At 40.9% G+C, this 20,980-nt stretch overlaps 1 protein-coding gene across 1 annotated transcript; it reads right to left on the bottom strand.

Annotated features, from left to right (window-relative positions):
• Nucleotides 1-12,934: 12,934 nt before the first annotated feature.
• LOC137294396 (putative glutathione-specific gamma-glutamylcyclotransferase 2) lies at nucleotides 12,935-17,169 on the bottom strand. The gene is made up of 3 exons (XM_067825398.1): nucleotides 16,844-17,169; nucleotides 16,530-16,565; nucleotides 12,935-14,363 (listed from the first exon to the last, which is right to left on the bottom strand). Exons 1-3 carry the CDS (start codon nucleotides 17,021-17,023, stop codon nucleotides 13,896-13,898), a joined length of 684 nt encoding a protein of 227 aa, XP_067681499.1. The 5' UTR covers nucleotides 17,024-17,169; the 3' UTR covers nucleotides 12,935-13,895.
• Nucleotides 17,170-20,980: the final 3,811 nt, after the last annotated feature.

The raw sequence follows: 20,980 nt of genomic DNA, 5'->3' as shown, positions 1-20,980 counted from the left end.
TATTGTTAAAGTAACAATTCTCCTGATAAACCACTCCACATCCGATAAGGACAGAGGAACTACGTTATAATTTCTCTTGCGACTAGACGAACGCTCTGAATATGCATAATTTTGATAGTAACACTCAATCCCATTTAAACTGAAAACAGCCCCAGTGAGACCAAATATTCAGAAGCTGAGGAAATCTAGACTTGCTTCATTTGGAGCATTACCATTGCAGGGAGTCTAAGGCTGTTGGGAAAATAATGTCCTTCAGACTACGAGAGAATTTTGTTGTTACACTATTCCATTTTCGTCTCCAACAGCCTATGCTTGTCCGCATCTATACATTTTCACTTGAATAAACTTGAGGGTTCCTTTTCCGCATATGTTTTTAACTTTATTTCAAGGACTAAATAGTTTAATACCCTATAAACTAAAACAAGCACAGTAACTCTCAAGAATCTGCAAGCAATTCTTTTCAACTGTTTTCGGATAAAACAGATCACGGATGTGTGTCCTGCTTTTTATAGCCGGAAGTTACGCAAATTAACCGCACGCGACATCAGAATTAGTATGAGCAACTTCCGGTGGACGTGTCAACGTCTCGTGCAATCTCGCGTGTATGTTTTCTACATTTTGTCGGTCAGAGATTTACCACACGTGCGAGGACACCCGTCCGAATCCGTGTGCGACATTAACCATAAAAGGTTGTCGTCAATATCATTACATTGTCGGTATTTACAGACTAGAGATGCTGCAGACCATTTAAAACCTTTTTTCAGTCATTTGATGTACTAAACACTAAATATCTTTAATGAAATCTGGCTATACTACTTTGTACAGTTCTTTGAACCATCGTAAATGAAACCAGAACTTAATTAAGCATAGCTGTCTTTCCCAGACTTCAAACATACCCTTAGTGGTATAAGTTATTTTCTAGTACATATAACGCACAGAAATGACCACACGTATTTTGGGCAATGAAAACTAGTTTCCAGTCGAGTATGAACATAGTATTTCACGCATCGCCACGCTCGACTTTCTAAATGTGATAACATTTGAACAGTTCCTGTAACGCTGCCAATACTGACTAACGGTGAGCATATGATGATTTATCACGTTCACAATTGTCCTTCCTAAAACAATTTATGTTCCACGTGTTAATGGGTTTGGTTTGTGGACATTCCCTATGGTCATCTGGTAACCGTGCTGATTTACTGGCCATGAACTAGTCTTTGATGTACAGCCGTTTCACTTCACATAAAACGGGGTGTTTTTTCTGTCTGTTCCTTGTTAGTGCTACAGTGACAGACACGCCTCATTAGTCGCAGGCATGGCAGCATTAACTTTCATTGATAGAGAACGGTAGAGAATGGTGTATAAATGTATTTTGCTTGGTTTGGTTTTCGTGGGTGCAATTTGTGACGCTGATTTGTCAACGGAACGCACTATTTTCTCTCGTCGAACACTTGAAATAAAATGCCACGCATTAGATTTGAAATATGATTCGGAACTAATGATTCCTTTTGAATACCTATATGGGTCGTTGTAGTAAATAAATCTTTGCCTTATTGTGGGCAAAATGGAGCTGCATTAATATGACAAATCCGACCGTGTGCTACGTGTCATCCCAGCTGCGTATATCAATACTCGTGGTGTGTGATCACTGTATTGGTTGGTCCAGGCTCCAGACCTATTTACAGACCGCCATCATATAGTTTGAACATTGCTGAGTGGTTCGTTAGACAACAAACAGGGCATTCAGCTACGTTTCGCTCTGTGCCGATGTCAGTATGCAATAATGAGTGGCAGTCACTCAGCGTGCGATTTCAAATTAGTAGGACATGGTCGGAGTGAAGTGTGATTTTCCATACAGTGCCCATTAGTTGTCAGGTAGTTTATTGTGAAACGTCCTTCGTTCGATAACTATCTCCGAGAATGCATTGCAAGAACATTGGATTAAAGGACCATAAAATATACACATCCATCGAGGGCTGGAATGGTCTCGGCTTACTGAAAGTACAGACAGAGGTGAAGACGGTGTACGATCAGAGTTTTCCATGACATAATGACTGATTGGTTTAATTAGGTACGTTCAAGTCAATAAACGTTTGTGCTCACTGTTAACATCAAAACCGTTCATCACCAAGACCTTGTCTGAGATTGTTAGTCACCTGATCTGAGACTACTGTGGGTAATATTACCCCAAAGCCGTAACTAATCGTATTAATGGTCTCTTGGGCCTTCACGCCATCACAGGTGACACATGGGCTTACACCAATTGCGCGAGTCGTCAGTCTTCTTGAATCTCTGAATCTCAAGATGGCGGAGCCAATGTCTCGCTCAATTTCCTAATTTGAGCATTTCCTTGCTCATGCATTTGAGTTGATTTTCAACAAATTGGGACGGAAGTAAAAGATTTTTGACAGGAAGTTGTGAGAGTGAAGGCACGCGTCTGGGGAAACAGTATCGTCTGCTTTGTCGTCTGCCTGTTCCCGCCCATCAATTTACTGGAACTAAAACATGGCCGCTGGGCAGACGACACTCAGACGGAGCAGGGGGTAGAGCGGTATATCCCGCTTGACTTTGATCTTTTTCGGAAATGTCCGGCTAACAAAGCGCATTAAAAAGGCTTGTAAAGTAGTCGAACCTCCGTCAAAAGTTTCCTTATTTCTTTTCCTAAATTGGCTAATTTCATAAACAAGGGATATACGGAAGTGTCTAATTTCCTTGATCTTTCGTGCTGTCGAGTACAAAGAAAAACGATATTGCTGAACTAAAGAGGTGATGGTCATTAGATCTGCCTAAAGCGGGTCACATCCAGAAGAGGGGAATGTCGCTTGTCTCACATGAAGGGGCTCTTGCTTTGTACCAGGGAATGTCCGATATGTTTTAGCCGTGTGACCCAAGGTCATTAAACAGCAACAAGACATTCGTTTGTGGCACTTTAACTGGCAGTCCAGATAATTAACGTAAATACTAAACTCTGGTTTTCAATAAAAACTACAATAGCCCCAAACCCTGGACAATATCAATCCCAGAAAGCAGCTGATACAAATGTACACCTATCAACTTCATTTACCAGAAACAATTCAAATGTATGAAGTCAACGCCGGTGAAAAAACAGTCATCTACCGAAACCGATTATCTACATAACCATATGCCATTAGGCGCAGAAGGTAAAACAGCCTTAAATTTATATGAATAGATCATAGATAAGACACCAGTTGTTTGTGAAACTTTGTTGATTCTAGCATTGCGTATATTTAGTTTAAATCATTTTAAAGCGCAATCTGCAAATACAATTTTGAGAAGAAAAAATGGACTAGAACTGTCTTAACCCGTACTCTCAAGTCATGAAAACGCCATCATGTCGACTAGTATCATCAATCAAGGCCTGGAGAAAGGTTCCCTATTATCTTCCGCAGTGCCGTGGTCAAATAAACGCTATCGGTGTCGCCTTTCTTATTTCTTTAAGTTATCACTTTATCTTTTAGTTTGATAAACTACGAGCACCAAAATACAATAAATTGTTTTTAAAGATGTGAAGATTCACGGTGGTGGCTGCCATGTATATTTTGACTGGGGACTCAGGAAGCCGGATCTCACTTCCGGCTTGATCTGATGTACTGCCGCCAACGTTCTAATTGTGCCAAATCACAGCAAATGAGTTTATTGGAACCGTGAGCTGCATTATCAGTTCCTGGTCTGCGACTAACACTGCACTTATTGGTCAGTAATTGGCCACCCACTGCCCTTCGGACAGGGCTGGTCTTAATAAAGCGCGCGTGGCCAGCGGGTTAGTGTTTTAGCATACGAAGATTGTCAATCTGACCAGGGAGACTAAATAGAGAGTTGTAGATTATCCCTGATCTGACAAACGAGTGCTCGGAAATATTAGACGGAACGAGTATGAAGGATAGAGTGCTTTTAATTATTTAATTAGTAGTGAAGGATGAGATTTCAAATAGCCGTGACAGTGTAAAATTTAAAAGATGGCAAAGCACTGAAAGCATCCTTGTTGCCTATGAATCACAAGTACGTATCTAAGTGTCAGGCTGTTCAGATTGTCGCTTGAGGCGGATGACTTCGGTAGGCTTATGTAGACGCTCGGGGATTAGCGGGAGAGGGAAAGGTGATGAGTCGGGACGAGCTACGTACTATGGTGAGGTTTAAAAGTAACCATAACATTTGGCGATAACATAACAAGACCTCGAAAGCTTATTTCAGAGTTTTAGTTAGATGTTTCTTTACGTACACCCTTCCCGATTTATATGTAAGGAGCTGTATCTGTGCTTTAATAGTGCCCTTCAAACAAAGAATTTGCATACTGTATCTTGTGGATATTGCTCTATCACGTGGCATGACAATGTATTTTCACTGCTGCGTTAAGCTGTCTCGCCTTAATCGGTTTTCTGGTGTGAATCTGCATGGGTATTTTACTGGTTTTCAAATGAGTTCATTATGTTTAGTTCTTATTCGTCATTCTCGACTCGTACATAAGTCACAGTGTATCAAGTCCACATGTATAATAATTCATATTGGTCACATGTCCCGATGGCTGAGAAGACCACACGCACTTTGTAGAAAATCCCCAGATAAAAAAGACCAGGGCCAAAATGCTTTAAAAAGATTATATATCTGTTTTATACGTTACATGAAATTAGCTATATCCCGTGTTACACAGGTGCTCCTACTGCTCATAAACCTAATGGTTTGACACTCTGACACACACACTTCCCAAACATTTGGATATTTCATACTTTTTTTAGATATTAAAAAGTAAATGAACAAAATAATATTCCCAACGCAACATACGATACGGATCACTTAGGTATCGACTTGAATAAATATGGTTTTAAATTTGGAAAAAATGCAATTACGTCTGCACTTGTACAAAAAAAAATGTTTGTCTATCTATATCCACATGTTGATAAGAAAATTACCCTGTTGAAAAGTTGTGAATTATATGTAAACAGGTTGCAGATATCAGAGCATTTGTAGTTTATATGTCTCGTTATTCACACATATAAAGCCGTTAATCAGGGAAATGACGCTATTTAAACTGCTCGTGTCAAACACATTACTCAGCGTTGACGTACAGTTGGCGTGGTATGGTGGTTCGATTAGGGACCCACTTAAACACTGGAATAGCAGTACGTTTGAGTTTGTGCTTTTTACGTGCAATATTGACCACCACCACCCTTTTCTCTTTATAATATATTTTGATCAGGAAGTATCTGGTTCGGGGGAAATAGGAATGTGCCTTATGACGCTCCGCCTGAAGCCGTTTGATGATGAACCAGGGTGACAGAGAAGTTTGTTTTTATTGAATTATTATTGACGTCACGATTGCGATTGGTGTTAAAGTCAAGACCAGCACCAGCAGCTGCAGCAATAACTTCCTGATGGCTAACAACCTACCTTAGGTCTTGCAGTAAATGTCCCTACGAATGATTTAGTGTTAAACTTCACTTGGGAAGCCTATCAAATTGTTTTCAGATATCTAAAAATGCGACACTTATTTTTTCCTCTTTTTCTTCACAATGTGACTGTCCAATAAAGAAATTGAGTGGACTCGCGCAAGTTATTGTGTTATTCGTGGACATATTGGCTGACTAGATATTTAACGAGCGCTTCAACCTAATGTTGACTTTGCACTGTTAACATGTTTGCATTCATGAATTACACAACACACTTGGTAATAGTATATGTTTGCATTCATGAATTACACAACACACTTGGTAATAGTATATGTTTGCATTCATGAATTACACAACACACTTGGTAATAGTATATGTTTGCATTCATGAATTACACAACACACTTGGTAATAGTATATGTTTGCATTCATGAATTACACAACACACTTGGTAATAGTATATGTTTGCATTCATGAATTACACAACACACTTGGTAATAGTATATGTTTGCATCATATGTATCGTTAACAATAGTTAAGTTGTAGTGTTTTGAAAGGCGAGTAGATCAATGGATTACTTGTCAGTTGATATTGAAGGTTTGGTTCGTAAATGTTGTACCGATTATGTTGTACTGTGGCGTTCATCTTTCACCATGTATTTTCGCCGGATGGTTTGAGTTATTTTAGTATGTTTACACATAAGGAGGCTAGTTCCTAATATTGATGCAAGGGGAGGGTGGTGGGGGGATGGGGAGAATTGTTTTCTGACAGTCAATCAGAATGTGAAAATGATAAAATATTGGATACAACCGATGTCGCAAAGTGTTGACAATATTAAAATATGACTTGTTTATTTATCTCATTATCGTATTGCTAAAATAAAGGTTGGAATGTTAATAATATACAGTTACAACAGTATTGTTTGGCTGTGGGCTTAGTGGTTATTTGGAATACTTAGTGCACCTTATGTAATGAGATATTTTCATCAGAATCTAAAACGGCATTCGTTGGGAGCAGGAAACATCCCGGTATAGACGGCATGCCGGATTAGGGAACATTACCCTTTTGCAAACTGAAAATGATCTTCCGGTGTTAATGCCTTGATGAAACATATTTTACCAGCCTTAAAGAAAGGAAACCGATTGCTTGCAAATGATATCTGAAAATCACAGCAGAAAACTACAGTGTTGTTCATGTGGTGCGTTCTGAAACCGTCCGTGATTGCACTGTCAAACGACCCGGTGGCTTATTTACTCAATATAACATTCCTATTCTTCTTGGAGTGGGAAAATGCAATATCGACAAAGTTACTGGATACCGTCTTTATTTCATGTGTGTGACGTTGGAAACATCTCATTCGTGCATTAAAGAAGTTATTGTTCATAAAGTTCAATATATTGAATGAAAAATGCCGCTGAAACACAATTATAATTCACATATCAAATAACTATTTGTTTGATATTTTGCCATTTTACATAAAACTTGGTAAAAAAAACATAGGCAGTATATTGGTTAAAGTATGCCCAAAAGTTACGAAACTTGGGGTGGGATGGTGATAACGTTTTGATATGAGGATGATGATATATTTTACCGGGGTGTTTGGATTCAGTGATGAGCGGCAAGACGCTGGAGCTGCAGTTGCGAAACCAAACACAGGTGCAGCTCGGGACGAACTGTGGATCATGGTGACTTTAGCATCTGCTGATCAGTAATTGTGAATTGTTAAATCGGCTCTAATAAACATGGAAATTAAAATCGAGAAATAGCTTCAGCCTTCTCTGTCTGTACTCTTCACTATGGAGGAAAATAAGATAACAACCCACACGCGTCAGTCAGTCGCGAGGACCTGTGACGTAACGTGATTATCTCAGGTGTCTGAAGATCCTGATGACCTAGTAACCAGATCTGTTTCAATGGTAAAGAACAGTGTCTCGGCTGTGATGGACGTGTGTCACGTGTCACTCAGCAGAGCTGACCACTGTCCAGTGGGGGCTCTGTTGATACAGCGGAATCCCATATCTCACACCTTCTGTTCCACGTTATCAATCAGTCACGTGACGTAATAAATTGTGCAAGAGTTATTGCTCTAAGATGGAGAGCTATTAGTTCAAGATGGCTGAAAATATTCATCGTGTTTTGTGGGTATTTGCAAGAGTTTGTGAACACCAGATGGCGTCTTGGCAGAGATTACAAGGGTTATCATGTCATAGGTGAAGTGTTTACGCTGGATGAAGTGACACCATACCATATGGAAAGTCACAAAATATGATCCCGTTCAAGGAGGGGTTTGAGGCGGTGGGGTTTGGGAGCGTATAGTGTTTGCGTTTAAGGTTCTAAATTCAGTATGGTGTAAATACTGAGGAAAATGTAATTTTATACAGCTGACGGATATTATAAGTGACAAATACCACGGTTCAAAATACATGAAAATCACTGTCATGTTGGTGTTCGCATGTTCAGTCAAATAAAGGGGGTTGGTATCATCAGGACTTCGAATCCAAAGTCTGTCCGGTTTAGGATCCAGACCTGTCAGTTCGTTTGTCTTACCATGTGTTTTTAATTAAGTGCTAGACCATTTTTCTGTTTGTAAGTGATAATGTAATGAATGAATACGAGGGGTTTTGTTTTGTTTTTTGTTTGTTTGTGTTTGTTTTTTTGTTTTTTTAAAAAGTCATTTGAATTTGTACTTAAAACGTGAAGGATGAGACATAAAACCCTACTCAACTTAACGTGTGTTCCCAAAGTGTCAGACGTGAGAGACCCTCGTGACTGACATTCTCATTTAAATGAAATACCGTTCACTAAATGAATTTAACATACAACTCAAACCGTCAAATATGATGGTTGAATTCAGCTTCAAAGTTTTTGTTGACATCCTACATCAGGGGTGACAGGTGAACTCCAGACTCCTTCATTAGAGTCAGAGGTCATGTATGGTACCGCTAGACGACCCGACGTTTTGTTTCTATAACGGTACAATCAGATGTTAAGAAAACACGTTCAAAGGAGTATCTTCACTTTTGCATCTTCCAAACATGCGTTATTTGCGAATTCAAAACACTAGTCCAGACGGTCACTCATGGTCATCTGTCAAGAAGCGTCCAACAGGTGACAGGCTGTATACATGCCACTGTTTGTTTGCCCTGCCATTATGAGCACGGAACCATCAAGAAATGTTTCAGTATTTTCATGACACCCTCAATGAGAGGTTGTTGATGTCACCGGACTGTTTGTCGGGCACTGTGGTGACATTAAGATGTTTTCTCCCACGCAAGGTGCAGCAAACGGCATGTGAAAATAATAGCCATAATTTCGACCACCCGTGACAAGGGTCAATGGCGAAATAGATTTTTAAACAGCTATTGTTATCGAGTGTCAGTGCTCATCTCAAAAGATGATGTGCACGCTAAACACTTAATTCTATGGATTGTCTGAACGGACTGTAGACGTTTTGTGTGATCCCTTTCCAAATAATAAGACCTGAACGGGACGTGCCAAAGTCTTCTTCTGTCCCCGGAAGACTGAATACGGGGCATTAGGAACTCAGCAGATAATTAATAAATGCCAAACAGATACGGCATTTAGATCCCCACTCGACCAGCATGATTCCTTTTGTAAAAAGCATATTTTTTGTTATTTTGTAAAATGGAATGTGGTATTTGCCCCAGTGTGACCTTGGACGGCCCTCGTGGATTGTATCTGGATGTCGTCAGTGGGCATGCTGCGTAATTGACTATTGAAAGAGGCCATGTTTTGACACTTGTGTGATCACAGGAAGACGTGGACGGCAATATATCCTCTCACGGGCCGAAGAAACATGAATAAAGAGAATTAAATTAAGCGAAAATGTTCACATGTGATCTTCGTGTCAGATCGGTCAAATTCGTCATGAGAGGTCACAGGTCATCTGCCAACCGGAAGGATATGGATGCATGTAGTTAGATCTTGGCCATGCATGCAGACATGGCAGAATCCGTTAATGGCGGGACAGGTGTCTCAGCCTCATCTCCTGGGTCTGCCTCACCCCCGGGACACCAGACACATGCCCCTTGGGCAGATTAGCACTCCACCCCCTTCCCGCCCCAGTCTTTAAGAAGAACACCTTCTATCATTATTTCTCACGAACGCCGAGCCACAATGTCGTCTGCTTGAAGGTATTGTTGTCTCCCGTCACAAACTAACACAAATCTCTTCTTCAAGCAAACATTTTCACCCGATTAGCTAACCTAAAGAGATTTTCAGACGACGATGTGTAAATAGGTATAATTGGCCACGCTGTCCATTTTCTACTTAATTGTACCCTTGTTTGCTTCACTTGACGGGAAATAGTTCGTGAATAGTTTCTTCCTGTTGAATAAATGTGCCAAGAGCGACACTGGCCATTGTCTCCACATACCAGCTCGTCTTAAGAGGGTATCGAACGCTATCTTGACGGTAGCTGACGAGCCATAACAATCTTTGTTTAATTCACACCTGATGATTCGCACAATCAGGAATAATTAGGAAAAGTGTAAGTTGCTTTGATGTGTCTAAAACGTGGACAGGTGTATGTGTGATATCATCTCAATGATGGCGTGATCATATTTCTGTGTCAGCATATCTTAATCTCAAGTGCTTCAACTAACGAAAGATTTATTTGATCACTGTAATCATTACAGACGGACTGTTCATCTCCACTTTGCCATATGGCGGCCGGATGAATCTGAGAAAACCATAAGCCTTTCCTTTTCAACAACTTCAACAATGTCTTATTAGTTAATCCCCTAAACCGATTCCAAATTATCCGCAGGAAGTGAAAAGTACCGATAAAAGAAAACTGCATACATTAGTGAATTGAATTGGAAGTGTTTACCAAACATATTACATGCGTTTTGGTACGGTCATATCTTTCAGTATATTCGGGGATAAATATATTTAGGTGGCTCATTCCACATAACCTCCCTCAAAAGATGACCGCTGTCACTACAAACAGTACCGTTGTTTTGACGTAGACAGTGGAGTGTCTAAAAATGTTGCCGTGTGTGTTTCTAAAGTGTTTCGGTATGTACAGCGGAAGCTGTCAAAACCGGCACCTGTCCAATCCGGCAAATTGTAAACACCGTCATAAAATCTCAGTCCCATCGGTGGCTTTTACATTTATCATCAGCTCTACAGTCCAGCACATTGTCCCAACCGGATCATTTCTTTAGTCCCAGTGATTGCCGGTTTTGACAGTTTCCACTGTGGGTTTAATTTCGTTTATGAAGTGACTGAACTACTGCAGTTTATTCAAGGTGTGTCTGTGATTTTGAATGTCCCTGTATGAGGTGTCTTACCTGTTACAGAGTGTTTGAGACTGGTCGCGAACGGAGTGCCTGACCTTGTGCAGCGCGTTATTGTGAGAAAACGGCCATATATGAAGTGTTTGAACTCTAGCAGTGAGTCTGGTTTTGTGAACATCCATACATGGAGTGTCTGAACTGGTATAGTGTATCCGTGTTTCTGAATCCTACTGCACAAAGCATATATATTTTGACTAGCTATATAGTGACAGAATTCAGTATTACTATTAAGTCAATTGCAAGCATTGTGTCTTAATGTGGTACCCAGTTGATGGTTGTGTTTGACAAAATTTAACGCTGCTTTAAATTTAATTTAAAAATATACAATCCTGTCCATGATCAATCCCGTCACGACAGGTCCCATATACATACAACGCACAGGACCTGTCCTACATTATTTCCCCTGTACAACAGGTGGCCCTGTTCCGGGGAAGTTTCAGTATTGGCTTGACATTAAACTAGTGCCATTAATGAATTAATTAAATACATGCAGTATTTGTGTAAACATAGTTGACAATTAACGTCAAACAACGGGGACCTAAATGTCCCACAAACAAGAAAACGATCTGGAAAGGCTGACCTTAGCTGAAGTTCAAAATCAAACAATATCCTCTTTTACCTATTAACACAAACCCGTGAATTATTTCCGCTTTTAATGAATTACTAGACCCCCCTTGGCGTATTTGCTTAATTCACACAATGCCACCTTCCCCTTTTCACAACGAATCAAACTTGCCGGCAGTAAAGGTGTCTTGGCCGCCATTTTTTTATTGTCGTCTGCCGCCTTGATTACAAATGGCGGTAAACTTTGGCCGGGGTAATCACAGAGGCGAATCACGTTTCCCACCAAAAATGTTCCTCCCACTTCTGTCCTGCATTGTGTATTCGGAAAACTCATACAGAGTGTCTAAAATAGCAAATCAAGAAGCTTTAGGTTATGGTAACCTATAGCATGCCAAGAGAACGCTCACAGGACAAGCAACAAAGTCCCTCTCTCAGCTCCTGTAACATCAAATTATGAACGAGCATATCAGATGTGTGGTCAATGTAAACATAATGTGATATAGCACGGAAGTAACTCTAATCTAAAATTATTCAGGAGGAGTACATATGTTATAATCTTTCTGCTGCAATTGTTGACGCAGATTGTAAGTAATAGAACCTTTGTATCAAGAACTGCGCGACAGTCCAATTCATTACTGTTTCATACACTGTTGGACATAACCACATATACACAAAGTACTGCGAATATGTTCCACTTCATAACACGGATCTTTTATTAATACCCATCACGTTTTCTTTGAAGGTTCATGGGTATTGCAAGAGAACAAGATTGGAATTGTCTCCCAATTAGGACAATAAAAATGTCAGCAATTCAAACAATAAATAGCAAGTGTGCGTTCTTTGCACTCGTTCAAATACGCATGTACAACTCAAGAGAATGATGGTCTTGATTTGCTGCCACTGGGATCAAGACGAGTAACAGTGGTAACATGTACATGGACTGTTTACTGATACTCACCAATGAAACGAGATGTTGCGGAGAGGTAGGCATGGCCTACTCCGTGTATAGCACCTCCACTCACACAAATAGCAGAAAAAGATACTTGGTGCCTCAACCCCGCTCAGGAGTACACCTGCCATACAACGGTGGCTTGCTAAAAGTCTTGACCAGACAGTCGAGTGGTCCACCATACAGTGTGTTCTGGCTTGGAACTTATGATTGCCGCAGCACTCGAAGGTACAGGAAGCGGAAGCTGACAGTGAAAATATACTACGGCCACAAAGATCGATCACCAGTTTCTCCCTACATTTCTATATGCGCCTTTTTACATTCAATGAATTTCACCACATTATATATTTTTCAAAAAAATCAGTACAGCAGCTGAACACAAACCTGACAATATTTAGTCCATAAACTCGCTAAACTTTGGGATAAAGAGTGAATGAATTTAATTCTACGCTGCTTTTAGGAACATTCCAGCATTATCACGTGCACGGCGGAGACAAAAGGGGGACATGTTTGTTCACGATAAGAAACACTTGTATTAAAGTGTAACACAAACACTGCTAGTCTAAACACAAATGGTCAAATAAAACACATCCGATATTTATTAAATGTGAAGTATGGAAGCTGTAAAATCCTGAGAAATGTGTAAGTGGTGCAAGTTCCAGTGGCTACATTAGATGCAATAAATACAAAACACACTGTCTCGCCGAAAAACGTATTTATTGGGCATCAATAGAAATGCCAATTGTGTGAACAAGGAACAACGATGCGCGCACGCGCAAGTTAATATAGTGGCTGTAAGTACTGCCCAACACACCAAATACAGAGAAACCGAAGCAGTTCCCGGAAAACCCCTAAGCAATATGAGTACTGATGGGAACCATTATATACATTTAAGATGACCTTACTATGTACCCGTGATCCGTTAATCCGGGTAGTTTCACTGAGAAATTAGCATAAGGATCAAATGATTCCACTGTTAAAACAGACTCACCAACCTACTGTAATCATAAACATTATAAAACAAGAAAATACATGAACGAATGAGATGTGAGCAGTATAGGCTCCAAAAGTATAGCCATAGGACACGGAACAACGTACATGTCGACAGACCTCCGTGGATAAAGCTTTGGGAGGACTAAAATGAATGTTTCATTGCTGAATAGTTTTGGAAACGTCCATTGAAAGACATCGGTGAGACCCGTTATTGAACTTTGGCACAGAATGCAACACCATGATTCGGTGGGGTAGTGATGCTTCGTTCAGCTTTGTGAGGTGTCATTTGTATAAACATTTGATCACTTGTCACTTGAGCGTGTCTTGTCGCACAAACATGTAGTTAATAGATGATGATGATGATGATGATAATGATGGTGATGAAGATGACGATGACGACGACAGCGAGGATGATAATGCACTTCCAGGCATCCTATCGTGTAAAAGCACTGACATGGAATAAATATATTTATGAACCTTTACGTTTATATAACAATGCAAATCCCACAGAATATAATCCCTTCAACCAATTGCAGTTCAGAATATAGGCTCGGTTTACATACATGCAACAGTCCATATCAACTTGCATGCACTGGCAAGACAGAGGAGCATGTGCGACAGACCCTCTCCGTTATCCGCATGAATAAATATAATATCCCAATGTCTAGGACTCTATGGCAATCTCGGGGATCGGCTCTCTTGTCAACAGATTATGTCGATGCATATCAAAATGCCATTCAGTACTGTCATCAGATCCAACCATTTCACGCACAAGTTTTCGTATGGTTAGATCAAGCGTAAAAAGATAGTCATCTTTATCTTCGGGAATATGATGTCTGACGTAATCAGCAATCTTTGTGACGTATTCAACATTTGTCCCAGCAGCCCCCCTGGCATTCACTATCTGCTTCGCCATCGAGGGAACATCCGTTTCGCCCAGATAGTATGGGTTATCCTCCGTAACTGTGAACACGAGAACACTAATTGGTTCAGACCCGGATTCCCTGGGTTCAAACTCAGTCACTAGGTTGCTGTAGCCACCAAGCTGTGTCTCCCGATGGTTCAGGTACTTTAAGATTTTCGTCACTGATTCAGTCCCCTTGATTTCGTAGGCAACACCCCAAGTACGACCCTGAACAAAGAAAATATTTACTGTAAGTTGCCGAAATTACTCTTAAACTCAATATATATTTGTAAAGTCATGAACATGTACGAAACTTACATCACTGTTTCTGAGTGAGTGACTGGACATGATGCATCAACATCATGGCCACCAGAAATTGGCTTTTCACATTGCACCCATGTGGGTAAACGAACCGATGTCTTCGGTGTGATACCGAACGCTTTGACCACTTGGCTACACTTGACTAACATTGACGTATGCTGTTGGGATAGGTGACATGTGTAAACCAAGTCAGAGGGCCTGACAAACTGATCACGTAACAACATTTAATGTTTAATTCACGTGCAAAATCGTCATTTAAATATGTAATCTATTTAGGTCAGTATTACATAAACTGCAAATTCCATAGCATTTATTGCGTTGTACATTTGGGCAGATCACTCATTATTCTCACATCATACATGTAATCTTTCATAAGCCTCGCACGCACGTGAAAATAAGCATATTTACTAAAACAACACACTATAGCTAGGAAATAGGGCAGTTTGACCTTTGTACTTCCGTGCAACAGGAAAATATTCAAATTTTGAAATACACTGTCGACAGCAAGAGTCGTGGTGGTAGAAAAAAGCAATACTTGACACATAAACAAACGAACATTAATATATTAATCATTTGTTTTCAAAAGAATGGCACCAAACTACACCTGCACAAGTGGAGGTTGTTTTCTGTTTTAATCTGTCTGTCTGCCTCACAGTCCTTGGATCAATGTATCATTCCTTACTGCCTCCCAGTAATGCTGGAGTCCCTAATGAAGCAAGTCTAGATTTCCTCAGGTTTCTCACAATTCCTGAACCACATCATATCCCCTACTACCTAGCCCTCCCTGCAATGCTAGAATCCTTAAATGAAGCAAGTCTAGATTTCCTCAGGTTTCTCACAATTCCTGAACCACATCATTTCCCCTACTACCTAGCCCTCCCTGCAATGCTAAATCCCTACATAATGAAATAATAAAAGTCTAGATTCCCACAAGTTTTTCACAGTCCCCGAAACACATCCCAACTGCCTATCTCCCCCTGCAATGCTAAGCCCTACATGAAGCAAGTCTAGATTCATACAGGTTTCTCAGTCCCAGAAGCACACTAGTTTCCTTACTTCCTAACCCTCCCTGTAATGCTATAGGTCGAAATGAAGCAAGTCTAAGGTTTCTCACAGTCCATGAACCACATTATTTTCCCTACCGCCTATTCCTCCTACGATGCTTAATCTCTAAATGAAGCAAGTCTGGATTTCCTCTGGTTCTAAATTTCACATCTCACTGAGCCTCCTTTTCAATACATACATACATACATACATACATACATACATACATACATACATACATACATACATACATACATACATACATACATACATACATACATACATACATACGTGTGTGTGTGTGTGTGTGTGTGTGTGTGTGTGTGTGTGTGTGTGTGTGTGTGTATGTGTGTGTTTTCAAAATTTCATCATCACACCGCTAGGTGATCAAATAGCTACTGCACCCAGTGCTACTGACCGGATCAACACCCCCCGGCTCTGTTTACTACAGCCCATATAACTGTTGACTGATGCAATGTCCGAGCAATGCGTTTCTCAGAGCCTCCGACCATATGGTGGTCTCGATATCACAACAGATTTAACCAAGGAATCATGTGCTTTGCAGATTTTGAAAAGTCATCTTCATAAGCAATTACACGTGAAAATCACATTTCAATCACAAGTCAGCGATAGCCACATCTAGGTCAAGTTCTGTCACGTGACGGAGGGTTGTCAATAACATACCGATCTATAAATACCACACCGCATGGTAGGATGACGAAACCGTTGCATTTCTCGGTTTATACGATGCATTTTCAAATACATTAGAACATATATGTTCATGCATCAAGGCACATTTCATTTGATAACGGGACTCGATGTGTATTGCACAGATAAGCAGAAATAGATACTAATTCTAAAGAACAAACAGGTTAAGCGAACTGTCACTGTTCGTGAGTCAGGGTAAAATATTGCACAGATAAACAGGCATGAATATTAATTTCTAAAGCTTATAAATGGGTGTTTAAGCGAACTGTTTATCACTACACACATAGTCGTGAATATGGGGAAAACATGCAGCATAATTACCTCTTTGCATTTGACCAGGTTTGCAACACGTCCAAGCTAGACACAAAGCAAGAAAGGAAACGTTACTGTTTATCGCTGTTCTAACATGTCTCACATAACACAATGCACTCGTGGAAATAAATACGATAAAGACAATTCAAGGAATAAAACAAACGATATGACCCCCAACACAAAATAGCATGGCCTGAACATGAATCGCTTCAATACCTGTGCATTCATCTATAAGAGCTCACGGGGTGAGTAATATAAGGACATATAGTAATCGGGTTTGTATTATTACGATTAAGTTCATACAAAAACATTTGGGAATTTACCTGGCTTGCCGTTCCTCTGTGTGTTGCACTGCCCTGCCAAAATCTTCGAACAAATCCTTTGACTGAGCCTATTTTCTTTGAAGAATATTCAAAGTCTGGTTTCCATAGCAGCGAGCCATACCCGAATACCCAGATGGTTGGGTTGTTGTGCAACAAGTAATCAAGTGATGAGATGTCCATGTTGTAGGTAATGTCAGGCTGGGGAAAAAACGATCTTCGTGAGTATATAGAATGTAGCGACAGCAACGGTGATACAGCTGATATATAAACAAATTGCAGCACATATAAAGACGGGTGATACTACATATACAGCCTAGGTCTTATATACCTATTGAAAACGTGATCCAGTGCATGACCGGCACTTTCATCCAATGAATAAGCTGTATTTCACAATGGAACATTGTGATTGGTTGTTACCATATAAAAGCTTAAATACCCGCCATTTTGTCAAGATTTCATCATCACCTTGCATCATGCAAGGGGAAATAAATATAGAGTGGTAAGACGGTAGTTTCCGCTATGTGTCATTGAGAGCAAATATTTGATCGATTGCTTGTGCAAATCTGAATGACGTTGACAGCATGTTTTACAGACAGTGTGCCATTTACGCACACAGTCCTCGCGTTCGATCTGAAAACTGAGGTGAACCCGTGTACGAAGCATAGCTCAAGATAACCATGGGTCATTAGTTCAGTTAATACGTCAATGATTTACGTTGTAAACGGCTATCCAAAGTTACAGATACCTACTGAAACCTGAGGGTGCGGTACGTGGGTTAGCAAGCTCCATATGTGGGCAGTGGAGGTAGCCTGTTGGTTAAAGCAATCGTTCGTTACGCCGATGTGAGTGTGAGTGAGTTTAGTTTTATACCGCACTCAGCAATATTCCATCTATATGGCGATTGTAAATGATCAAGTCTGCACCAGACAATCCTCGATGCACGCAAATGGGAACCGATAACGTGTCAGCAAGTCCACGAGCCTGACCACCTGTTGCCGTTAGTCGCCTCTTACAAGTATAGGTTACTGAAGATCAATTCTAACGCGGATCTTCACGGGTCCGTCAAGCTAAAGACCCGGGTTCGATTCCCGACATGGGTAAAATGTAAGAAGCCCATTTCTGGTGTTCTCGTTGATATATGTGTGGTATTGTACACGGCTGTAGTGTTTCTCTCTCACCTTGCAGCGATCATCACCTCCATGTGTTTTATTTCGGACCTAAGTTTTCCTTGATTGACACTGGCTGACTCATTTTGAATCAAGTCGCCCCTGGTTGTCAGAAACGTGGTAACAGGGGTTGTCTCTTGTCGCTCAAAGCATACTCACTGAACTCTTTGGTCGGGTTCCCAAGTAGTCTTCATAAATCAGGCTTACGATACACGTTGTATGGTTTCAGGGAATCGACAGCATGTCCAGCTGTGTCTACACGTTAGAGAGGTCTATATACGTCGGGCAGTCAGGGAACCAAATCATATCTTTCAGCAGTGGAGGTAAGATAGTGAGCCCTCGTCACACAAGAGCGTCCAGGACTTATATATTTGTAAAAAAAAGTGATTGAATTGTCTGGCCCAGAACCGATTTGTTACAGCCGACCATTGTGGAATTAATCGCCATGTGTCAGAAATTACTGCTACACTTGGCGCAGGGTTTTGTGATTCTATGGTCATAGTTCAATTCCATGGTTCGTTCCGATTGAGATCCTTGGTCTTTTAGCCCCGCATTCGTGCTTGAGGGTAACATCAGTGTGGTTAGTGTAATGTTGAGTAGTTGAGTTCAGTTTATATGGGTTTTTTCATCCTAGCATTTCACATTACTTTCCGTGCTCCTGAATCACGTTGTAATGAATTAACTGTGTCATACATAACGTATTGTTTATCTATTTTCAACGTGCGACCGTATACTAATAGCTCATTTGCTTTCCCACGCGTGTTTACGTAGAGCTTTCAGATTTTTGGCTTTCATTTATTCGATTTGAGACCCGTGAGGGTCCAGGGTAGAATAGGTCTTCAGCAACCCGTGCTTGCAATAAAAGGCGACGATGCTAGTCGTAAGGGGCGACTAACGGCATGAGGTGGTAAGGCTCGCTGGCTCATGTCATAGGTTCCCATTTGCGCAGATCGATGGTCATGCTGCTGATCACTGGATTGTCTGCACCAGACTCGATTATTCAGCGGGAATATTGCTGAGTGCGGCGTAAAGCTAAACGCGCTCACTATTCGACTTAAAAATTGTTTGTTAGCATGTTTTTTACCCAATATTCCGGTTTTAGGTCCGACCAAAAAAACGATACAAACCACCGAGCTGGGATGCCGCGACTTGAAAATCTGGGTTACAAATGGTCTTCAGCAACCCTCTCTACTAGGCGGTTAAGGGGGATGGGAGTAGTTGCACACTGTTCACATGACTGATGCAGTGCATCGTATCCCACTAAAACAGATCGATGCTCTTAATTTCAGTCTCCGGGCTGCCTGGCGAAGAAGTGCCGTTAAACAACGAATATGGCGAGCAATGAACAAAACCACCAAGCGGCATCTCTGTAGGTCTGTGATCTCTGTGTGTGTGACTTGTAGGTCTTGACACAACCTTACCATACATGCAAGACCTTTCATGTATCTTGTTATATCATGTTGTCCCGTCACATGATATGACTTGGTACGTGAGTCAGGTTTTAAACAAGGTAGGAATATATACGGGACACGAGGAGGGAATATCATAGGAAACAATGTAGGTAGGATTATAGTATGTTGATACAGTCATTGGGAACACTGTAGAGAACATCGACGTGGGGAAACACGTGGGGTTGTCATTGGGAACAGTGTAGAGAACATCGACGTAGTGAAACACGTGGGGTTGTCATTGGGAACAGTGTAGAGGACATCGACGTAGTGAAACACGTGGGGTTGTCATTGGGAACACTGTAGAGAACATCGACGTGGGGAAACACGTGGGGTTGTCATTGGGAACAGTGTAGAGAACATCGACGTAGTGAAACACTTGGGGTTGTCATTGGGAACAGTGTAGAGGACATCGACGTAGAGGAACAAGCAGGGTTGTCATCGGGAAAACTGTTGACTCACCTGCAAAAGAAATGTTCCCCAAAGTAAGAATTGCTATAATTTTCGTCGAAGTGGTCAAATACATATATTATGACTTGGAGTACATATTCAAGATTTCATATAAGTAAACAAATTACAGATCGGTCGTTTTTCCGTCACATATAAAGTCAGTGTGTGTTTGGGAGATGTACTTCCAATCCTTATTTGTGTAAATGACTACTTGGACCAAAAGTATAGCAATTTTTATTGTGGGGACGTTCAGTGTTCAGTACTTTGCCCACATCGTGTGACCCGACATGCGACAACAAATAATACACAAATGCCATCCCCGTGACAAGGCCGGATAAACGAGTTTGATCTCTATATCTATTTCCGGATCCGCCTCCTCTAAACCTTGGATCAGGTCTGTTTCGGTGTTACGCACCGGATAAGACCTGTTCCGCTAAACTACGGAGATGCTACTTAACTCCTGTTACGTGTATACGATTTAGTTGACCACAACAACAGGACACAGGTACACTTGTGGGCGTCCATATGTCACTCTAGTAGTGTAAATTGTAATGACAAGAGAGACAGTTTTTGTTTGCATGGGAACATCCTTCTGTCAGTGAGTCACTATAGGCGGACTGCGTAGTGATTCAGTATTTGATGTACGGGTGGCAGTCACGACCTGGGATCAGCGATGAGTAACGTCAAAGGTAAATCCGGGCCTAGGACGCTCTATGAGACTATACACGTCACAAGGCAAACCGTAAACGTGTGGCACATCACATGAATGCCGTGACGGACACCGAATGTGATCATTCAAACGTATCGTATTTCTACTGTGACATGACGGGGGCTCGAATGTCAGACAGATTTTAAACATTGAACCCTCTCTGTTTTTATCTTTAGAATTAAACGCCTGTGGTAAAAGGTGTGAAAGAAATTCAGGGCTTTTTATCAAGGTAATATGGCATATGTGGACATAAGTCGTGTCAGGCCTGTATAGATATGGTAGACAAAATACCTGGCTAAACGTTGTGAAATCGCAGTAATAGTGTTGCAATGTCCTGTTATCAATTATGGGAACGATGGGGACG

Source organism: Haliotis asinina, chromosome 8, assembly GCF_037392515.1.
Source record: "Haliotis asinina isolate JCU_RB_2024 chromosome 8, JCU_Hal_asi_v2, whole genome shotgun sequence".
NCBI classification, from domain to species: Eukaryota; Metazoa; Mollusca; class Gastropoda; order Lepetellida; family Haliotidae; genus Haliotis; species Haliotis asinina.
The sequence above is the reverse complement of the archived record's forward strand: the minus strand, read 5'-3'. Positions and strand labels throughout refer to the sequence as shown.

Coding starts and splice junctions, on each gene's coding strand:
- LOC137294396 (XM_067825398.1), bottom strand. CDS start 17,023: ATGGACATCTCATCACTTGATTACTTGTTGCACAACAACCCAACCATC. Junction 16,566..16,843: donor ACAGAGGAACGGCAAGCCAG/GTAAATTCCCAA, acceptor CTTTGTGTCTAG/CTTGGACGTGTTGCAAACCT. Junction 14,364..16,529: donor ACCTGGTCAAATGCAAAGAG/GTAATTATGCTG, acceptor TTCTTTGTTCAG/GGTCGTACTTGGGGTGTTGC.